Source organism: Diceros bicornis, chromosome 15, assembly GCF_020826845.1.
Source record: "Diceros bicornis minor isolate mBicDic1 chromosome 15, mDicBic1.mat.cur, whole genome shotgun sequence".
Taxonomy (NCBI): Eukaryota; Metazoa; Chordata; class Mammalia; order Perissodactyla; family Rhinocerotidae; genus Diceros; species Diceros bicornis.
Genome location: NC_080754.1, coordinates 6,061,460 through 6,084,212, shown reverse-complemented (window position 1 = coordinate 6,084,212; position 22,753 = coordinate 6,061,460). Strand labels below are relative to the sequence as shown.

At 35.7% G+C, this 22,753-nt stretch overlaps 1 protein-coding gene across 5 annotated transcripts in view; it reads left to right on the top strand.

Annotated features, from left to right (window-relative positions):
* The window catches only part of SENP7 (SUMO specific peptidase 7), a 136,591-nt gene that overhangs the window by 5,500 nt on the left and 108,338 nt on the right, over window positions 1-22,753 (top strand). For all 5 annotated transcript variants that reach the window (XM_058555706.1, XM_058555705.1, XM_058555704.1 and 2 more), the window contains exons 2-3: window positions 2,675-2,727; window positions 7,507-7,605. In XM_058555706.1, the coding sequence (XP_058411689.1) occupies window positions 2,675-2,727; window positions 7,507-7,605 (152 nt within the window). The remainder of the gene's footprint in view (window positions 1-2,674; window positions 2,728-7,506; window positions 7,606-22,753) is intronic.

The following is a 22,753-nucleotide window of genomic DNA, read 5'->3' as shown; positions in this document are numbered from 1 at the left end:
TAAGTATTATAGGAATGTTAGAGAGGGTCTTGGATTAATACATCCACAAATATGGGTGAGGTAATATATCCAGTTTATGGGAATTTTAAAGGAGAAATTATTGCAATAAAGATAGACTATTAATTGGAAGTGGTGGTGGGGGGAAGAGATTGTTAATTCCTACTCCTGGTTTTGTAAGTGGGAGAAGAGTCTTTTTGAGAGAGTCTTAAAAAATATAGTTAATAAAAAGCTAGGATTCAGTTAAACTAGGGTGGAGGAAATGTTCAAGGAAAAGATTCAGAATTTAGGGAAATTGTATTGACTCTGGAAAGGAATTTAGTGGGCTAGGGAAGAGATGAAGAAGAATGTTGATGAATGGGTAGAGTTGAATTACATAAGGAGATGAGAGAATAGCAAGGTAATAAGCTGTATGGATTGGCATCGAGGGTGGTGAATGTGATTCCCGGGTCTGGTGATGGAAGGCTGAGAATTGGAAAGTAGATTAGAGGGACATGATTAACAGAGAATGGGTTATGGATAGGATTGAGTAGCTCCAAAGATGCAGACTGGAACTTTGTTGTAATGGTGCTGTCTCAAACCTGCCTCCCAGATGGATGAGTCTTAAATAATTTAGGAGGCTGGCTAATGCGGGCTGCTTCATTGTATGTATCTGTATTGATAACTCACCTCTTTGCAGCATTTGGCACTGAACTGTCTTTCTACCCATTTCTGCCTATCTAAAGCTTACTCATTATCTATTTTCTATTACTATGCAGTTTTCCTCTGTATGAATACGTTTATCCATGCTCCTGCTGATGGACATTTTGGATATTTCCAGTTTTTGGCTATTAAGAAGAAAGATAACTTGAACGTTCTTATACATGTCTTTTGGTGGCCACATGCACTCATTTCTCTTGGTTAAATATCTAGAAATGTAGTTGTTGGACATTGAGTAGGCAGGTGTCTGACTTTAATAGATACTGGCAAAGTAGATATATTCATTTACACTCCCACCAGCAGTATATGAGAGTTCCAGTCTCTCGCCAAACTTGGTATTGTCAGTCTTTTTAATTTTACCCATCCCGACGGCTGTGTAACGGTATTTGATTGTCATTTTAATTCCCTAATAATGATGAAATTGAGCATATTTTCATGTTTATTGGCCATTTGGATGTTCTTTTTTATGAAGTGCCTGTTCAAGGCTTTTGCCCATGTTGAAGATTGGGTTGTCTTGCCTTTGCTTTGTAGGAGTTCTTTATGTGTTCTGGTTATGAGTTGTTTGACAGATATATGTATTATACAGTATTATTAACTATAGTCACCATGCTGTATATAGATATATGGATTCTAAATAATCTTCTTCTAGTCTATGGCTTGTCTTCTCACTCTTTCATTGATGAGGTTTGATGAACAGAAGTTCTCAATTTTATTTTATTTATTTATTTATTTATTTATTTATTTATTTATGAGGAAGATTGGCCCTGAGCTAACAATCTGCCAATCCTCCTCTTTTTGCTGAGGAAAACTGGCCCTGGGCTAACATCCATGCCCATCTTCCTCCACTTTATATGGGACGCCTGCCATAGCATGGCTTGACAAGCGGTGTGTCGGTGCGCGCCCGGGATCCGAACCAGCGAACCCCTGGCTACCACAGCGGAGTGCGCACGCTTAACTGCTTGCGCCACTGGGCCGACCCCCAGAAGTTCTCAATTTTAATGAAGTCAAGTTTATTAATCTTTTGCTTTATGGTTGCTACTACCTGTGCCTTATTTGAGAAATCTTTGCCTACTCCGAGGTCATGAAGATATTCCCCTCCTTTTTATTTTAGAAACTTTGTTTTCATTTTTGACATTTAAATCTATGATCCATTTAAAATTAACTTTTGTTTATAGCATGAGGTAGAGATCAAGGTTTATTTGTTTATTTTCTCATTTGGTTATCAAATTGCTTCAGCATTACTTATTGAAAAGATCATCCCTTTCCCACTGAATTGCAGTGGCGTGTTTGTCATAAATAAGTCACCATATATGTGTGGATCTCTATCACTCATTTTTATTGTGAAATCTGATATATTCTAGTAAATCATAAGTTCTGGGAAGGCTTGGACTGTGTTTAATTTGCTCACCGCACTGTGCCCCCTGCCTAGCACACTGCCAGGCACCTGATAGACGTTCAGTAAATGTTTGCTGAAAGAATGGAAGGATCATAAAAGGAAAATCCACAGGAAGTCTCAAAAATGTTGGTAAGGACAAACAACTAGGGTATGCAACCATGCACTGAAGACTTAAAAAATAAAAATTAAAAACGTTCGTGAGGAGAGTTAAGCTTTATGCCCCTGCCCCTCAAATCGTAACAATTTGTCTGGTCATATGGTTCAGCCAACGTTTATTGAACAGCCACTGGATGCTAGGACTTGTGCCAGAGAATTTCTTATTTAGTTCTTAGAGGCAAGTTTCCCTCTTTTTTCTGTTGTTGTCATACATATATTATTTAATGGAGACATTTTGTGAGAATCTGGTACTGTTCTGATTATTTTTTGAGCTTTATGTTTAGTCCTTTAGGTTCTGTAAAATGTGTCAATGTAAATTCTAAATCTAACAAGAAGATAATTTAAAACAAAAGATGGCTGTGAAAGGATTTATTACATTGTTTATCTCATTTAGGTATTAAATGATATTTTTTACTGTCTTTGTAGAAATTGTCACAGAAGGAAAAAGGAAAAAGTCCTCATCTTCTGAGTTACATAAGGTATGTATTAGTTTTGTTTTTAACCTATTTATTATATTTAGAGTTATTAATATTGAAAGTATTTTGCTTTTTGTCTTTTAAATAAAATTTTAAAGAAAATACTGTAAAACTTTAACTAATCAGTGTTTTTGGGGAATTGGTATATGCTAATTAACTGAGGGTAACTAGGAAACCCTTTCTGGGACCAGTCTTGTTTAAATCATTGTAAGATGTATAGTATACTTTCCAGACCTCATTTTAGATTTTATGTAAAACATAACTTGGCGTTTCTTTGATACATATTAGAGCGCCTCACGTTCATTCATTGTAACGCTGTAGATGAAAAGGGTTGTACTCAAATCATGCGGGGAAAATTGCTGTTTGGAATATGTCCTTTTAAATTTCTTTTTTTTCATTTATGTTTTCTATGTAAGCCAAGAGTAGCAAAGCAAGCAAAATGAAATTTCTACGTAGTAGGAAGTGTTTCAGAAAATGAATGTTTTTAGGGGCCGGCCCTGTGGCGTAGTGGTTAAGTTTGTGCGCTCCGCTTCGGCGGCCCAGGGTTCGGATCCCAGGCACGGACCTATGCACCGCTTATCAAACCATGCTGTGGCAGACGTCCCACATATAAAGTAGGGGAAGATGGCATAGATGTTAGCCCAGGGCCAGTCTTCCTCAGCAAAAAGAGGAGGATTGGCAATAGATGTTAGCTCAGGGCTAATCTTCTCCTCAAAAAAAAAAAAAAAGAATTGTTTTTAGAAAGGAAATCTTTTTTTCCTCTAGAATTTTGTGATTTAAATACAGTAGTACCCTAATTTACCTAATAGTAATTTATTAGACACTTTTCTCTGAAGCATTCCAAGTTATGCACAGAGGACTTTCATTTGGCACAGAGAACTTTAATTTGGTACATTTTGTGGAAAAAAGAGGAAGAAATCATAAAGGAGGGCTGTGGGAGGGAATCAAAAGTACCTTTTGAATCAAGACCACACAGAGAGCGTGGCTTTAGGTGCTCTTTTTTCTACCTTGGCTTACTTCAGATTTTCGGAGTGTGGTTTCTTCATTTAAAATTCTGAATTTAGCTTAAGTGGGGTAAATGAGGGAGAGAAAGAAAACGTTATTCTGCTACCATACCCAGTTTTAAATACCTCTGTGTTGACTACTACTACTTTTCTGTTTAATACCTCCAGTGAAGTGAAATGCTCTGCTTTAGGCTATTGCTTCATGCAGCTTAATCTGAAATTCCACCATTAGAAATTCATATTATTGAGTAAATACATTTCTCTTCTTATTTTTAGATGTACTATAGTATTTTTTAACTTTTTATTTTCAAATAACTTTACATTTACAGAAAAGTTATTTCTGTTACAGAAATATAACTATTACAGAGTTCCCATCTACCCTTCACTCAGCTTCCCCTAGTGTTAATATCTTACATAGCTGTAGTATGGTGATCAAAATTAAGAAATTAACATAGGTACAATACTTTGAACTACAGACATTATTCGAATTTCTTCAGTTTTTCCATTCATGTCATTTTTCTGTTCCAGGATCTAATCCAGGATCCCACATTTTATTTAGTTATCATGTCTCCTTGATTTCTTTCTGTCTGTGACAGTTCTTCAGTCTTTTTTCTTCCGTGACCATGACACTTGTAAAGAGTACTGGTCAGTATTTTGTTGAATATCCCTCAGTCTCAGGTTTCTTATGGTTAGCTTAAGGTTATGGCTTTTTGGGAAGAATACTACAGAAGTGATGTGCCCTTCTCAGTGGATCCTGTTGGAGTATATGGTGATGATGATGTATCTTATTGCTGGTGATGTTAGTCTTGATCACCCGGTTAAGATGGTGTCTGCCTGCTTACTCCATTTTAGCGTTACTCTTCCCCTTTGTAATAAATAGATATCTTGGGAGAGATATTTTTAATCTATGCAAATATACTATTTCTTCTCAAACTTTCACCCACTATTTTAGCACCTAGTTGTTGCAAAAAGGCTTACATTATTTTTGCTAAGTTAATCATTAAGAATAAAGTGAGTTTAGAAGAAATCTACAGTAGTTAGTTCTACCTGAAATCTGCTTGCCACTCATATACAGTATTAGAGTGAGAGATTTAGATTTTATTTATTGACCAGCAAGCTGCAGCAGAGGGTTTTCTGCAACTTTAAAAATGTTTATTTTTTCCTTGTCTTTAGTAATTGCATGGTATTCCTATTAAAAAAATAAAACATTTGGAAACTGTAGGAAAACAAAATAAATGAAAACAGTCACCTCTTATCTCACCATTCAAAGAATCATTGTTAAACATTTGTGTGTATATCCTTCCATTTTTTCCTGTACATGGATTTTTTTGCCTTATAAAACAGATACGTATATCTATCTATATATATATACAGATATATATATCTGTATATATCTTTTCCTTTCTACTTACTGTATTGGAAATAACTTCTTATATCATTAATTATTATTTTGGAACGTTATTTAATAACAACTGCATAGTATCTCATTGTTTGGCTTTACTATAATTTTAATTGTTCTTTTATTATCATTGTTTCTAGTTTTTCTATATTATAAGTAGTACATAGTCTATATCCCTGTTCATAAATATTTGTATATACTTTGATTTTCAAGGCTTTTGATACTGGTTTAGAGTTTTACTAAATATCCAGATTTCATGTGTCTATACTTTGGGGAAGTAGAGAGCTGCTCTTTTTGGAAGTAGGATAGATTATATTTTGTGTTCATCCTAATGAAAGCATACATGAATATTTATTAGGGTAAATAATTCACTGACGTTGAGTCTAAGCCACTCATAGGTAAAATGATAAAAACTTATTAGTGTGAAAAAAGACTATAAAATCTTCAACAGTCTTTTATAAGATACTCATTTTACGAAATACTCAACACCTAAGCCCAACTCTTACTTTTTCTAAATTTCATTTGCTTTCCTATTAGTTTGAACTTGGTATCTTTTTAGGTTATTACTAGGGCCGTGTAACAAATTACCCCCAAATTTAGTGGTTTAAACTTATTTTGCTCATGAATCTGCAGTATGGGCAGAGTTCAATTGGAGATAGCTTTTCTTTGTTCCACTTGGAGTTACCTAAGTTGGCTTGGAGGCTGGAGCCTGGAATCATCTTAAAGGCTCACTCACTTGTCTTGATACCTGTGCTGAGAAGACTTAAATATCTTGGTGTGTATCTATTTCTTTTTAGCCTTCGCATGTGACCTTTCCAACATAGCAGCTTCAGGGTATTGAAGATTTTTTTACCTCTTGGCTCAGGGCTCCCAAGATGTATGTACGGAGAGACAGAGAGAGAGAAAGACGGAGGAAGGAAGGGAGAATACACAAGCGTGTGAGAGCCAGGCTGAAGCAGTATAGCTCTGTTGCCTTCTGTGATTGAGCCTTGGAGGTCACAGGCCTGCCCAGATTCAAGGGGAAGGAACATAGACCGCACCTGATGTTGGAGGACTGTCAGTGTCACGTTATAAGAGCATGTGGGATGTGGAATATTGGTGTGGCCCTTTTTGGAAAATAGTATATGCCACAGTGTCCAATGTAGGCTAAATAACCTACTCACAAAGGATCTGTGGGTGTGGACAGCCTGAAGCTCTTGCCTTACCCCCTAAGAAAGCAACTATTGTTCCCTAATTAAGAATATGAAGGAAATGATTGATTTAGAGATAACATTTTTTGCAGATGAAGAATTATAAAGAGGTGCCTTTTTATACAGATTAGGTATAAATAATTAAGAAGTTACTGGTGTCCAGGAGGATTAACTCAGAGGTGCTAGTGAATAAAAGAGTTGAGATACCCTGTCTTCAAATTTATTCTGCCCTCCTGACATATGCTTTACTCTCATTAAAGTCATTTATGGATTGTTACTGGTTGTTGTTGATATAGTGCTTATTGTATGTTATATTTTGTAAGCTCACTTTGATGCTTAACCATCATTTATAACATTTTCTTAATGTGCAAGTTAAGATATTTAAATTCTAAACCAATGATTTCAAACTTATGGCTACAGTCTGTACATTCATTCATTTGTGTATTTAGCAGATCATGAGCCATACACCTTGGAGATATAAAGGTAACTAAGTCAGGGCACTGTCTCTAAGTACTTCCACAGCCTGGAGAAGAAGACAGGCATGTAGACAATTATATTACAGTATGATATGTGTAATATAAATAATGTAATATAAATGTACCAACTACTAATACCTAGAGAAGGGAATGCCTTGGTGTGGGAGTGACAGTTGTGTGGATAAGAGAATAATTTTAAGCAGAATCTGAAGTTTTCCACAAGGGAGATGTAGAGGGAAGGGCATTCTCTATTGAGGAAGCAGTACGTACAAAGACATGTTTGAAGAAGGTTGAGCACACTCAGTGTCGTTGGTGTATAGAGTTTGTGACGTGTGGGTGATGTGAAAGACCCCAGATTGTTAAGTGTTTTATCTATATATGGATGCCATTGTTGTATTTTAAGTATTGTAGCCATAATTAGATTTGTGTATTAGAGAACTCTAGGGATAGCATTTGAAAGATTGGAAGGGAAAGAGACTGCAGGTAGGGGAATAGTTAGGAAGATATTGTGATACTTCATCTATCTACTTTTATACTGAATGAGAAGTTTTTAATAAAATTATGTTTAACTGTCTATAAATTAAGCACTGAATTTAAAACTCTTTAAAACTAATAGCAAAATATTAATGCAGAATAGTATAATGGTTCTGTTAGCTGATTCAGCTCTTATTTATATTTCAATTAAACTGATTATTTTCTCATTCTGATTTCAGATAACGAAGATGTTAAATGCAAAACCAGAAGATGTTCATGTTCAGTCATCACTGTCCAAACTCAGAAGCTCAGAACGCTGGGATCTCCCTTTGCAGGGGGTAAATTAAAACTAAATTCTTTTAAATATATAGTGTTATTTGGTGTGTGTAAAATATTTTAATAAAACTGAATTTTTATTTTTTATGTGTCCTTTTCTGGATTTTCTTGTGTTATTTAATTGCAGGTTTTAAATTAGTTTATTTCTGGCATATGTTGAAGTGATACTTTGAGGTTAGGGTCTTTTTCAGTTTAAATCTAAGTATACCTTATTATGCATGGTTGTTTTCTTCATGAAATTGAAATCTCATAATTGTAAAATATATTTTAAATTTGCGAGAATATTAAGCTTATTAGAATCATTTGCTCTTTTGCTCTTGTTTTGTACATTTGAGAGGGTATATCTTAAAGGGTGACACTAGATTTCAAAAGATATTCTGATGATAAATCTGGACTTTAATTTTGTCATTATTAAGCATGGTTATAGAGCTTTCATGAATAAGGCTTAAGATAGCACTTTTTTTTGTTGTTGTTGTTGTTATGATGAGAACATTTAAAGATTTTATTTATTTATTTATTTTTCCCCCCAAAGCCCCAGTAGATAGTTGTATGTCATAGCTGCACATCCTTCTAGTTGCTGTATGTGGGACGCGGCCTCAGCATGGCCGGAGAAGCAGTGCGTTGGTGCGCCCCCGGAATCCAAACCCGGGCCACCAGTAGTGGAGCGCGTGCACTTAACCGCTAAGCCACGGGGCCGGCCCAAGATAGCACTTTTTAAGTATTATTTTTTTCTCTTGCCTGGTATAACTCATGGTCAATTTTTTAAAAATAGAATTTTTCTCAGATTTTCCAATTTATCCATTTGAGGTTATATTAGTCTGTTAGGGCTATCATAACAAAATATCATAGACTGGGTGGTTTAAACAACAGAAATTTATTTTCTCACAGTTCTGGAGTCTGAAAGTCCAAGATCAAGGTGCCGGCAGGCTTGGTTTCTGTGAGGCCTCTCTCCTTGGCTTGGTTTACAGATAACCATCTTCTTGCTGTGTCCTCATATGGGCTTTTTCCTGTGTACCCACATTCCTGGTGTTTCTTCTTCTTCTTATAAGGACGCCAGTCCTGTTGGGTTAGGTCCCCACCCCTCTGACCTCGTTTAAACTTAATTACCTCTGTAAAGGTCCTGTCTTCACATATAGTCATATTGATGGTTTGGACTTCATAATATGAATTTTAGGGGGGACACAATTCAGTTCATAACAGTAGCATTTTAGGATAACAAGGTTTTTAAAAATTTTATTGAGGTCATATTGGTTTATAACATTGTATAAATTTCAGGTCTACATCATTATATTTCAGCTTCTGTATAGACTGCATCTTGTTCACCACCAAAAGTCTAGTTTCCATCTGTTACCATACATATGTGCCCCTTTACCAATTTTGCCCTTCCCCCACCCTCTTCCCCTCTGATAACCACCAATCTGTTCTCTCAGTCTCTGTGTTTATTTATCTTCCACATGTGAATGAAATCATATGGTGTTTGTCTTTCTCTAACTTATTTTGCTTAGCATAATACCTTCAAGGTCCTAGGATAACAAATTTTAAGTTACCTTGAATATATGTGTTTTTATGTTACAGACAAGAAAAATTAACCATTTATTGTAACTTGTTCTCAGAGGAAAGATTTGTCATTAATATTAGTTGCTTTAATATTATTTAAAAATTTAATTATTAAATAATACTTTCTTTAAATTGAAGTAACATTGGTTTATAACATTATGTAAATTTCAGGTGTACATCATTATATTTCGATTTCTGTGTAGACTACATCGTGTTCACCACTCAAAGACTAATTACCATCCATCACTGTGCATATGTGCCCTATTACCCTTTTTGCTCTCCTCCCTCCCCCCTTCCCCTCTGGTAACCACCAATCTAATCTCTGTATCTATTTGTTTGTTGTTGTTGTTGTTTTTATCTTCTACTTGCGAGTGAAATCATATGGTATTTGACTTTCTCAATCTGACTTATATTGCTTAGCATAATACCCTCAAGGTCCATTCATGTTGTCACAAATGGCAAGATTTCATCTTTAATAGCTGAGTAGTATTCCATTATGTATATATACCACATCTTCTTTATCCATTCATCAATTGATGGGCACTGAGGTTGTTTCCGAGTCTTGGCTGTTGTGAAGAATGCTGCAATGAACGTAGGGGTGCACATATCTTTACATATTTGTGTTTTTGTGTTCTTTGGATAAATACCCAGAAGTGGAAGAGCTGGATCGTATGGTAGTTCTATTCTTAATTTTTTGAGGACTCTCCATACTGTTTTTCACAGTGGCTGCACCAGTTTACGTTCCTACCAGTGGTGTATGAGAGTTCCCTTTTCTCCACATTCTCTCCAACACTTGTTATTTCTTCTCTTGTTAATTATAGCCATTCTGAAGGGCATGAGGTGATATCTCATTGTAGTTTTTTTTTTTTTTTTTTTTTTTGTGAGGGAGATTAGTCCTGAGCTAACATCTGTCAAGAATCCTCCTCTTTTTGCTGAGGAAGACTGGCCCTGAGCTAACATCCGTGCTCATCTTTCTGTACTTTATATGGGACGCCACAACAACATGGCTTGACAAGTGGTGCGTCGGTGTGCGCCCGGGATCTGAACCTGCAAACCCCGGGCCACAGCAGCGGAGGGCGTGCACTTACCCGCTATGCCACCGGACCAGCCCCATTATTGTAGTTTTGATTTGCATTTCTCTATTAATTAGTGATGTTGAACATCTTTTCACATGCCTGTTGGCCATCTGTATATCTTCTTTGGAAAAATGTCTTTCAGATCTTTTGCCCAATTTTTAATTGGGTTGTTTATTTCTTTGTTGTTAAGATGTATGAGTTCTTTATTTTGGGTATTAACCCCTTATCAGATATATGATGTGCAAATATCTTCTCTCGGTTGGTAGGCTGTCTTTTTGTTTTGTTGATGGTTTCCTTTGCTGTGTAGAAGCTTTTTAGTTTGATGAAGTCCTGTTTGTTTATTTTTTCTTTTGTTTCCCTTGCCTGGTGAGACATGATATTTGAAAAGATGCTGCTAAGACCAGTGTTTATGAATGTACTGCCTATGTTTTCTTCTAGAAGTTTTATGGTTTCAGGTCTTACATTCAATTTAATCCATTTTGAGTTAATTTTTGTGTATGGTGTATGATAATAGCCTACTTTCATTCTTTTGCATATGGCTGTCCAGTTTTCCTAACACTGTTTATTGAAGAGACTTTCCTTTCTCGATTGCATGTTTTTGGGTCTCTTGTCGAAAATTAGGTGTCCATAGATGTGTGGGTTTATTTCTCGGCTCTTGATTCCGTTCCATTGATGTGTGTGTCTGTTTTTGTACCAGTACCATGCTGTTTTGGTTGCTATAGCTTTGTAGTCTATTTTGAAATCAGGGAGTGTAATACCTCCAGCTTTGTTCTTTTTTCTCAGGATTCTTTTGGCTATTTAGAGTCTTTTGTTGTTCCATATAAATTTTAGGATTCTTTGTTCTATTTTTGTGAAAAATATCTTTGGGACTTTGATAGGGATCGTATTGAATCTGTAGATTGCTTTAGGAAGTATGGATATTTTAACTATGTTAATTCTTCTGATCCAAGAGCACAGAATATCTTTCTATTTCTTTATGTCTTCTTCGATTTTTTTCAGCAATGTTTTATAGTTTTTGGTGTACAAGTCTTTCATCTTTTTGGTTAAGTTTATTCCTAGATATTTTATTCTTTTTGTTGTGATTGTAAATGGGATTGTATTCTTAATTTCTCTTTCTGCTATTTCATTGTTAGTGTATAGAAACGCAACTGATTTTTGTATGTTGATTTTGTATGCTGCAACTTGACTGTATTTGCTGATTATTTCTGATATTTTTTGGAGGGTTCTTTAGGGTTTTCTATATATAAAATTATTTCATCTGCAAATAGTGAGAATTTTGCTTCTTCCTTTACAATTTGGATCTCTTTTATTTCTTTTTCTTGCTTGATTGCTCTGGCTAGGACTTCCAATACTATATTAAATAAGAGTGGTGAAAATGGGCATCCTTGTCTGGTTCCTGTTCTTAAAGAGATAGTTTTCAATTTTTGACTGTAGAGTATGATGTTGGCTGTGGATTTGTCATATATGGCCTTTATTATGTTGAGGTACCTTCCTTTTATACTCATTTTATTCAGAGTTTTTATCATAAATGGATGCTCTATCTTGTTGAACACTTTCTCTGTATCTATTGAGATGATCATGTGATTTTTATTCTTCATTTTACTAATGTGGTGTATCACGCTGATTGATTTGTGGGTGTTGAACCATCCCTGCATCCCTGGAATAAACTCCACTTGATCATGTGTATGATCTTTATTTTTTTATTGATGTTTTAATAGTTTATAACTGTGAAATTTTGGGTTGTACATTTTTGTTTTTCCATCATCATATATATGTCTCCCTTCACCCCTTGTGCCCATCCCCTACCCTCATTGCTCCTGGTAACCACAATACAATTTTCTCTGTCCATGTGTTTGTTTTTATTTCACATGTGAGTGAGATCATACAGTGTTTGTCTTTCTCTTTCTGGCTTATTTCGCTTAACATAATACCCTCCAAGTCCATCCATGTTGTTGCAAATGGGATGATTTTGTCTTTTTTTATGGCTGAGTAGTATTCCATTATATATATATACAACATCTTCTTGATCCAGTCATCAGTGGAGGGACATTTAGGTTGCTTCCACTTCTCGGCTATAGTGAATAATGCTGCAATGAACATAGGGGTGCATAAGCGTCTTTGGATTGTTGATTTCAGGTTCATTGGATAGATTCCCAGTAGTGGGATAGCTGGATCATAGGGCATCTCTATTTTTAATTCTTTGGGGAATCTCCATACCGTTTTCCATAGAGGCTGCACCAATTTGCATTCCCACCAGCTGTGTATGAGGGTTCCTGTTTCTCCACATCCTCTCCAACATTTGTTGTTTTTTGTCTTGGTGATTATAGCTATTCTGATGGGCATGAGGTGATATCTTAGTGTTGTTTTGATTTGCATTTCCCTGATTATTAGTGATGTTGAACATCTTTTCATGTGCCTGTTGGTTATCTGTATATCTTCTTTAGAGGAGTGTCTGTTCATTTCCTCTGCCCATTTTTTGATTGGGTTGTTTGTTTTTTTGTTGTTGAGTTGTGTGAGTTCTTTATATATTATGGAGATTAACCCCTTGTCAGATATATGTTTTGCAAATATTTTCTCCCCGCTGGTGTGTTGTCTGTTCATCTTGATTCTGGTTTCGTTTGTCTTGTAGAAGCTCTTTAATCTGATAAAGTCCCACTTGCTTATTTTTATTTTAGTTTCCCTAGTCTGGGTAGGCATGTCATCTGAAAAGATTCCTTTATGACCAATGTCAAATAGTGTGTTGCCTATATTTTCTTCTATGAGTTTTATAGTTTTATCTCTCACTTTCAGGTCTTTGATCCATTTTGAGTTAATTTTTGTGAATGGCGATAGCAAATGGTCCACTTTCATTCTTTTGCGTGTGGCTGTCTGGTTTTCCCAACACCGTTTATTGAAGAGACTTTCCTTTCTCCGTTGTATGTTCTTAGCTCCTTTGTCGAAAATTAGCTGTCCGTATATGTGTGGTTTTATTTCTGGGCTTTCAATTCTGTTGCTTTGATCTGTGTGTCTGTTTTTTACCAGTACCATGCTGTTTTGATTACTATTGCTTTGTAGTATGTTTTGAAGTCAGGGATTGTGATGCCTCCTGCTTTGTTCTTTTTTCTTAGGATTGCTTTAGCTATTCAGGGTCTTTTGTTGCCCCATATGAATTTTAGTATTCTTTGTTCTATTTCCGTGAAGAATGTCATTGGGATTCTGATTGGGATTGCATTGAATCTGTAGATTGCTTTAGGTAATATAGACATTTTAACTATGTTTATTCTTCCAGTCCATGTGCATGGGATGTCTTTCCATTTCTTTATGTCGTCATCAATTTCTTTCAATAATGTCTTGAAGTTTTCATTGTATAGGTCTTTCACCTCCTTGTTGAGATTTATTCCTAGATATTTTATTCTTTTTGATGCAATTGTAAATGATATTATCTTTTTGAGCTCTCTTTCTGTTAGTTCGTTATTAGCATACAGATATGCAACAGATTTTTGTAGATCGATTTTGTACCCTGCGACTTTGCTGTAGTTGTTTATTATTTCTAATAGTTTTCTATATATAAAATCATGTCATCTGCAAATAGTGAGAGTTTCATTTCTTTGTTGCCTGTTTGGATTCCTTTTATTCCTTTTTCTTGCCTAATTGCTCTGGCCAAAACCTCCAGTACTATATTGAATAGGAGTGGTGAGAGTGGGCAGTCCTGCCAAGTTCCTGTTCTCAGAGGAATGGCTTTCAGTCTTTCCCCGTTGAGTATGATGTTGGCTGTGGGTTTGTCATAAATAGCCTTTATTATGTTGAGGTACTTTCCTTCTATACACATTTTGTTGAGAGTTTTTATCATAAATGGATGCTGTATCTTGTCAAATGCTTTCTCAGTGTCTATTGAGATGACCATGTGGTTTTTATTCTTTGTTTTGTTGATGTGGTGTATCACGTTGATTGATTTGCGGATGTTGAACCATCCCTGCGTCCCTGGTATAAATCCCACTTGATCATGGTGTATGATCTTTTTAATGTATTGCTGTATACGGTTTGCCAATATTTTGTTGAGGATTTTTGCATCTATGTTCATCAGCGATATTGGCCTGTAATTTTCCTTCTTTTTATTGTCTTTGTCTGGCTTTGGTATCAGGGTGATGTTGGCCTTGTAGAATGATTTAGGAAGTGTTCCATATTCCTCTATTTTTTGGAATAGTTTGAGAAGGATGAGTATTAAATCTTCTTTGAATGTTTGGTAAAATTCACGGGAGAAGCCATCTGGTCCTGGACTTTTATTTTTTGGGAGGTTTTTGATTACTGTTTCAATCTCTTTACTTGTGATTGGTCTATTCAGATTCTCCATTTCTTCTTGGTTTAGTTTTGGAAGGTTGTATGAGTCTCAGAATTTATCCATTTCTTCCAGATTGTCCAATTTGTTGGCATATAATTTCTCATAGTAGTCTCTTATAATCCTCTGTATTTCCATGGTATCCGTTGTAATTTCTCCTCTTTCATTTCTAATTTTATTTACTTGAGTCTTTTCTCTTTTTTTCTTAGTAAGTCTGGCTAAGGGTTTGTCAATTTTGTTTATCTTCTCAAAGAACCAACTCTTTGTTTCATTAATCCTTTCTACTGTTTTTTTGGTCTCAATTTCATTTATTTCTGCTCTGATTTTTATTATTTCTCTCCTTCTGCTGACTTTGGGTTTTGTTTGTTCTTCTTTTTCTAGTTCTGTTAGGTGTAATTTAAGGTTGCTTATTTGGGATTTTTCTTGTTTGTTGAGGTCAGCTTGTATCGCTATGAGTTTCCCTCTCAGGACCACTTTTGCTGCATCCCCTATGATTTGGTATGGCATATTTTCATTTTTATTTGTTTCCAGATAGTTTTTGATTTCTCCTTTAATTTCATCAATGATCGATTGGTTGTTCAGTAGCATGTTGTTTAATCTCCACAATTTTGTCACTTTTCCAGTTGTTTTTTCGTGGTTGATTTCCAGTTTCATAGCATTATGGTCTGAAAATATACTTGTTATGATTTCAATCTTCTTAAATTTATTGAGGCTTGCTTTGTTTCCCAACATATGGTCTATCCTTGAGAATGTTCCATGCGCACTTGAGAAGAATGTGTAGTCAGATGTTTTTGGATGGAGTGCTCTGTATATGTCTACTAGGTCCATCTCATCCAGTTTTTCATTTAAGTCCACTATTTCTTTATTGACTTTTTGTCTGGATGATCTATCCATTGATGTAAGTGGGGTATTAAGATCTCCTACTATTATTGTGTTGTTGTTAATGTCTCCTTTTAGGTTTGTTAATAGTTTCTTTATGTACTTTGGTGCTCCTATCTTGGGTGCATATATATTTATAAGTGATAAGTCTTCTTGGTGGAGTGTCCCTTTTATCATTATATATTTCCCTTCTTTGTCTCTCTTAACCTGTTTTATCTTGAAGTCTACTTTGTCTGATATGAGTATGGCAACACCTGCTTTCTTTCGTTTGCCATTATCTTGGAGTATTGTCTTCCATCCTTTCACTCTGAGCCTGTGCTTGTCTTTAGAGCTGAGCTGTGTTTCCTGGAGGCAGCATATTGTTGGGTCTTACTTTTTAATCCATCCTGCCACTCTGTATCTTTTGATTGGAGAGTTCAATGCATTTACATTTAGGGTAATTATTGATATATGAGGGCTTAATGTTGCTGTTTTGTCACTTATTTTCTGATTCTTTTGCATTTCCTTTGTTTCTTGTCCCATTTGTTTCGGACTGCCAATTCAGTTTGGTTGTTCTGTCTTATGACTTTTCTAGTTTTCTCTTTGTATATCATATGTGATTTTGTTTTGATTATTTGTTTAGTGGTTACCTTAAGGTTTGCATAAAAACTCTTGTGTATGAGGTAGTCCATTATCTGATGGCCTCCTATTTCCTTATACTAAGTCAATTCAATCACTTTCCTCTTCCCCTTCTAAGTCGTTCTTGTTATACCTTATTCTATCTTTTGCTGCGGGTGTGTGTTTACAGTGATGAGGTTATATTTATTTTTGGTGAATTCCTTCCTTTGATCTTTGATTTTGGTATTTAAGTGGTTGCTAACCTATTCTGGTAAAGATCTACTATTTTTCTGGTTTTGTCTACCTATTTTTCTCCTTGCTCCACGCTTTGTATTCCCTTTCTTTTCTTTTTTTCAGGCCTGAGGGCCTTCTTGAGTATTTCTTGTAGTGGGGGTCTTGTGGATGTGAACTCCCTTAACTTTTGTTTATCTGGGAATGTTACTATTTCTCCATCATATTTGAAGGAAATTTTTGCTGGATAGAGTATTCTTGGCTGAAAGTTTTTGTCTTCCAATATTTTGAATATATCATTCCAGTGTCTCCTAGCCTGTAAAATTTCTGTTGAGAAATCCGCTGAGAGCCTGATGGGAGTTCCTTTGTACGTTATTTTTTGTTTTTGTCTAGCTGCCCTTAATATTGTTTCTTTGTCATTGACTTTGGCCAGCCTTACCACTGCATGTTGTGGAGTGGGCCTTTGCCTGTTGACGTATTTAGGTGACCTATTGGCTTCGCTCACTGGTATTTCCTGCTCCTTCCCCAGATTTGGGAAGTTCTCAGCTATTATTTCCTTCAATAGGCTCTCTGTTCCTCTTTCTCTCTCTTCTCCCTCAGGAATACCTATAATTCTTATGTCACATTTCCTAATAGAGTCAGATATTTCTCGGAGACTTTCTTCATTTCTTTTTAGTCTTAATTCTTTCTCCTCTTCCATCTGGAGCATATCTGTATTCCTATTCTGTATAATGCTAATTCTTTTCTCCATATTGTCAGCTCTGTTCTTTAAAGATTCCAGATTCTCCTTTATCTCCTCCATTGTGTTCTTCATCTCCATCAGTACTGATTGGTTTTTCTTTATGATTTCAATCTCTTTTGTGAAGAAACTCCTAATCTCATTGAATTGTTTGTGTTATCTCGTATTTCGTTGAGTTTTTTTATGATAGCTATTTTGAAATCTCTGTCGTTTAGGTTATGGATTTCTGTGTCTTCAGGGTTGGTTTCTGGGTGCTTGTCATTTTCCTTCTTTTCTGGTGATTTCACGTACCTTTGCATTGTGGTTCCTGTGTTGGCTTTATTTTTCCTCATCCTGGAAATATCTGGTTGCTGTTTCAACCACTGCCACCGTGTGGGGGTTAAGGGCTGTGTAATCTGAGCCCCCTGCGCTCTGCCCCGGCTGTTCGTTGTGATTTGTCGGCCGCTTGGTCTGGTCTGGTCAGCTGAGCTGCAGTGTCTGGCCTCTCCCCACTTCCTCTGGGGGCCCAGCACGTTCCTCTCTCAGATATGCGGCAGTGTGGATTTTTCTGATCTTGCTTTTCACTGTCTAGGAATCCCTTGTTGGTCTGTGACTGTTCCTTTTGTTGTATCTTTTCAGGGGAAGAGTTTATGGGAAAGCTCACTCCGCCATGACACTCATGTCACTCCTGTGTATGATCTTTTTAATGTCTTGTTGTATTTGATTTGCTAGTATTTTGTTGAGGATTTTTGCATCTATTTTCATCAGTGATATTGGCCTGTAATTTTCTTTTTTTGTGTTATCCTTGTCTGGTGTTGGTATCAAGGTAATGTTGGAATCAGTTAGGAAGCTTTCCCTCCTCTTCAATTTTTGGAATAGTTTGAGAAGGATAAATATTAAGTCTTCTTTGAATGTTTTGTAGAATTCACCAGGGAAGCCATCTGGTCCTGGACTTTTGTTTTTTGGGAGGTTTTTCATTACTGTTTGGATCTCCTTACTGGTGATTGGTCTATTCAAATTCACTATTTCTTCTTGTTTCAGTTTTGGAAGGTTGTATGATTCTAAGAATTTAACCATTTATTCTAGATTATCCAGTTTGTTGGCATATAGCTTTTTGTAGTATTCTGTTATAATCCTTTGTATTTCTGAGGTGTCTGTTGTAATTTCTCCTCTTTTGTTTCTGATTTTATTTATTTCATCCTTCTCTCTTTTTTTTTGGTGAGTCTAGCTAAAGGTTTGTCAATTTTGTTTATCTTTTCAAAGAACCGGCTCTTAGTTTCATTGATTTTTTTTCTATTGTTTTTTTAGTCTCTATTTCATTTATTTCCTCTCTGATTTTTATTGTTTCCTTCCTTCTGCTGATTTTGGGCTTTATTTCTTCTTTTTCTAGTTCCTTTAGGTACACTGTTAGATTATTTGAGATTTTTCTTGTTTCTTGAGGTAGGCCTATATTGCTCTAAACTTCCCTCTTAATACTGCTTTTGCTGTATCCCATAAATTTTGGCATGTCATATTTTCATTTTCATTTGTCTCCAGGTATTTTTTGATTTCTACTTTGATTTCTTCGTTGACTGATTGGTTGTTCAGGAGCATGTTGTTTAATCTTCACATATTTGTGAATGTTCTAGTTTTTTTCTTGTTATTGATTTATAGTTTCATACCTTTGTGTTTGGAAAGGATGCTTGATATCAGTTTTCTTAAGTTTATTAAGACTTGTTTTGTGGCCTAATATATGATCTGTCCTGGAGAATGTTCCATGTATGTTTGCAAAGAATGTGTGTTTTGCTGCTTTTGGATGGAATGTTCTGTAAATGTCTGTTAAGTCCATCTGGTCTAATGTGTTAAGTTCAATGTTTCCATGTTGGTTTTCTGTCTGAATGATCTATCCATTGATGAAAGTGAGATTTTGAAGTCCCCTATCATTATTGTATTGCTGTCTATTTCTCCCTTTAGATCTGTTAATGTTTGCTTTATATATTTAGGTGCTTCTATAGTGGATGCATAAATATTTACAACTGTCATATCCTCTTGTTGAACTGACCCCTTTATCATTACATAATGACCTTTTTGTATCTGTTATTACAGTCTTTGTCTTGAAGTCTTTTTTTCCTCATGTAAGTATAGCTAACCCAGCTTTCTTTTGGTTTCCGTTTGCATGGAATATCTTTTCCCATCCCATCGCTTGCAGTCTGTGTGCATCCTTAAAGTTCAAGTGGGTTTCTTGTAGGCAGCATATAGTTGTGTCTTGTTTTGTAATCCATTTGTCATTCTATGTCTTTTGATTGGAGAATTTAGTTCATTCACATTTAATTATGGATAGATATAGACTTACTGCCATTTTTTTAATTGTTTTCTGGCATTTTTTAATTCCTTTGTTTCGTTTTCACTTGTTCTCTTTCTTTGTGATTTGATGATTTTCTGTAGTGGTGTGCTTTGGTTCCTTTCTATTTATCTTTTGTGTATCTACTATAGGTTTTTGCTTTATGTTTACCTAGAGGCTTTCATAAAACATATTTATAACAGTCTATTTTAAGTTGATAACCACTTAAGTTCCAATGCATTCTAAAGCTCTACATTTTTACTCTCCCCCTACATTTTATGTTTTTGATGTCACAACTTACATCTTTTTATTCTGTGTGTCCATTAACAAGTTATAATTATTTTCACTACTTTTTTAACCTTCATACTAAATTTATAGGTGTCAGCCCACCATGATTACAGCATTAGATTATTGTGAATTTAACTATATATTTATCTTCATCAGTGAGATTTATACTTTCATATGTTTTCCTGTTACCTTTTTGTTTTGGCATACGGAAGTCCATTCAGCATTTCTTGGGAGGCCAGTCTAGTGGTGCTGAGCTCCTTCACCTTTTGCTTGTCTGGAAAACTGTTTCTCTCTCCTTCAGTTCTGAAGTACAACTTTGCTGGGTTTATTCTTGGTTGGCTGTTTTTATTTCTTTCAGCACTTTGAATATATTGTGCCACTATCTTCTGGCCTGCTAAATTTCTTCTGAAAAATCTGCTGATAGTCTTATGGGGGTTTCCTTGAACACAGCAAGTTTTTTTCCTCTAGCTGCTTTTTAGATTGTCTCCTTGTCTTTAACTTTTTACAATTTAATTTAATGTGTCTTGGTGTGGGTTTCCTGAATTCATCTAATTTGGAACTTGATGGGCTTCCTGGATGTGGATGTCTGTTTCCTTCCCCCTAGGGAAGTTTTCAGCAAGTATTTCTTCAAATAGTTTTCTGCCTCTTTCTCTCTCTCTTCTCCTTCTGGGACCCCTATAATTTAAATATGGTTCTGCTTGATGTTGTTTCATTAGCCTCATAATATATCGTCACTCTTTTTCGTTCTTTTTGTTTCTCTGATTGGATGAATTCTGCTGCCCTGTCTTTGAGTTCACTGATCATTTCTTCTGCTTCATCTAGTCTACTGTTGACTTCCTTTATTGAATTTTTCAGTTGTTGTATTCTTCAGCTCTGTGATTTCTGCTTGTACTTTCTTATATTTTCTGTCTCTTTGTTGAAATTTTCACTTTGTTCCTACCTTGTTCTCCTGATTTTCTTAAGTATCTTTATGATCATTATTTTGAACTCTTTATCAGGTAAACCACTTATTTCTGTTTCATTGTCCTTTTTCTGAGGTTTTATTTTGTTCGTTTGGTTGGAACGTGTTCTTCTGCTTCATTTTCCTTCATTCTTGGATTGGTTTCCTTGCATTAGATAGAACAGCCACCTCTCCTGGCTGTAAGGAGTGATCTTGTGTAGGAGATGAATCTTAAATTGTTCAAGCCCGTAGATACGTGTTAAGTTAGAAGCCTGCCCCTCAGGCCCACAGCTTTTAAGATAAACGGGCCTCTTTCACAGAAAGACTGGGCATGTTTTAGTCTGTTGCCTCTATGCTGGGTCTGGGAGGGTTAGCCACAGTGAGTTCATGTGAGCCTTTTAAGAACTATCTCTTAGTTTGCTATAGCCTTGTGGGTCTCATGGATGCAAACCATGTTGGCTTTCAAAGCTGACTGTTTTGGGGGCCTATCTTCTTGGTGATAATCCTAAGATTGGGGTGCCAGATGTGGGGTCCACACCCTTTGTTCCTTAGGGAAAAGCTGGGACTTGTGAGCTCCCTTCTGGTTGTGTTCTGTCTTGCTGGAGGTGATGTTTATGGCAAGATTGTGTCGCAGCCTCTCCTACTTGTTTCACTGTAGGCTTTTTCTCATTTGCGTGATGTTTAGGAGTTGCTCAGCTAGTTTCTGGATTTCTTTCAGAGGGAATTATTCCATATGTAGCTGTAGATTTGGTGTGTCCATGGGAGGAAGTGAGTTCAGGAGCCTCCTACATCGTCATTTTGAACTGGAACCATTCCTGATACATTATTATTAACTAAAGTCCATAGTTTACTTTAGGGTTCACTCTTTGTGTAGTATATTCTGTATGTTTTAACAAACATGTCATGACATATATCCACCATTATCGTGTAATACAGAATAATTTCATTGTTGTAAAAGTCTCTTGTTTTACTGATCTTTTTAATGTCTCCATAGTTTGCCTTTTCCATAATATCATATACTTGGAATCATATATCCTTTTCAGATTGGCTTCTTTCACTTAGCAGAATGCTTTTACATTCATTCCTGTCTTTTTGTGGCTTGATAGCTCATTTCTTTAAAAAAAGAAGTTTTTTATAAGATTATTTAGTAGAACAGCTTTAGGTTTACAACAAAATTGAGCAGAAAGTACTGACAGTTCCCATATGTCCCCTGCCCCCACACATGCGCAGCCTCTTCCACTATCATTTGTTTTTATTGCTGAATATTATTCCATTATGTGATGTACCACAGTTTGATTATCCATCACCTATTTAAAGACATGTTGGTTTCTTCCAAGTTTTGGCAATTATGAATAAAGCTGCAGTAAACAGTTGTATACAGGTTTTTGTGTGGACATATGTTTCCAACTTGTTTGGGTAAACACCAAGGAGTACAAGTTGCTGTAATGTATGTTAAGAATTTGTTTAGTTTTGTCAGGAATTGCCAAACTGTCTTCCAAGATGGTTGTACCATTTTGCATTCCCACCAGCAAGTAATGAGATTTCCTGTTGTTTCACATCCTGGCCAACATTCGGTGTTGTCAGTGTTTCTGGGTTTTAGCCATTGGTATCTCTTTGTTGTTTTAACTTACAATTCCCTGATGGCATATTTTTTTTGACTTTCTTTTTCAAATGCATATTTGTCATCTGTATATCTTCTTTAGTGAGGTATGTGTCCAGATCTTGGGCTCGATTTCTGATTGGATTATTTTTTTTCTTATTTTTGAGTTTTGAGAGTTTCTTGTTTATTTTGGATACCAGTCCTTTGTCTGATATGTCTTTTGCAAAGATTTTTTTCTAGTCTGTGTCTTATTGTTTTATTATTTTAACAGTATGTTTCACAGAGCATAAGTTTTTAATTTTAATGAAGCCCAAATTGTCAATTTTTTCGTTCATGGGTTGTGCTTTAGGTGTTACATCTAAGAAGTAATAGCATAACCCAAGGACACCTAGATTTTCTCCTGTGTTATCTTTCAGGAGTTTTATAGTTTTGTGTTTTACATCTAGATCTATGATCCATTTTGAGTTAATTTTTTAAAAGGTGTAAAATTAGTGTCTCTATTTATTTCTTTATATGTGGATGTCCAGTTGTTTCAGCACCATTTATTGAAAAGACAAGCCTTTCTCCATTGAATTGCCATTGTTCCCTTGTCAGAAATCAGTTGATTACATTGTGTGGATCTGTTTATC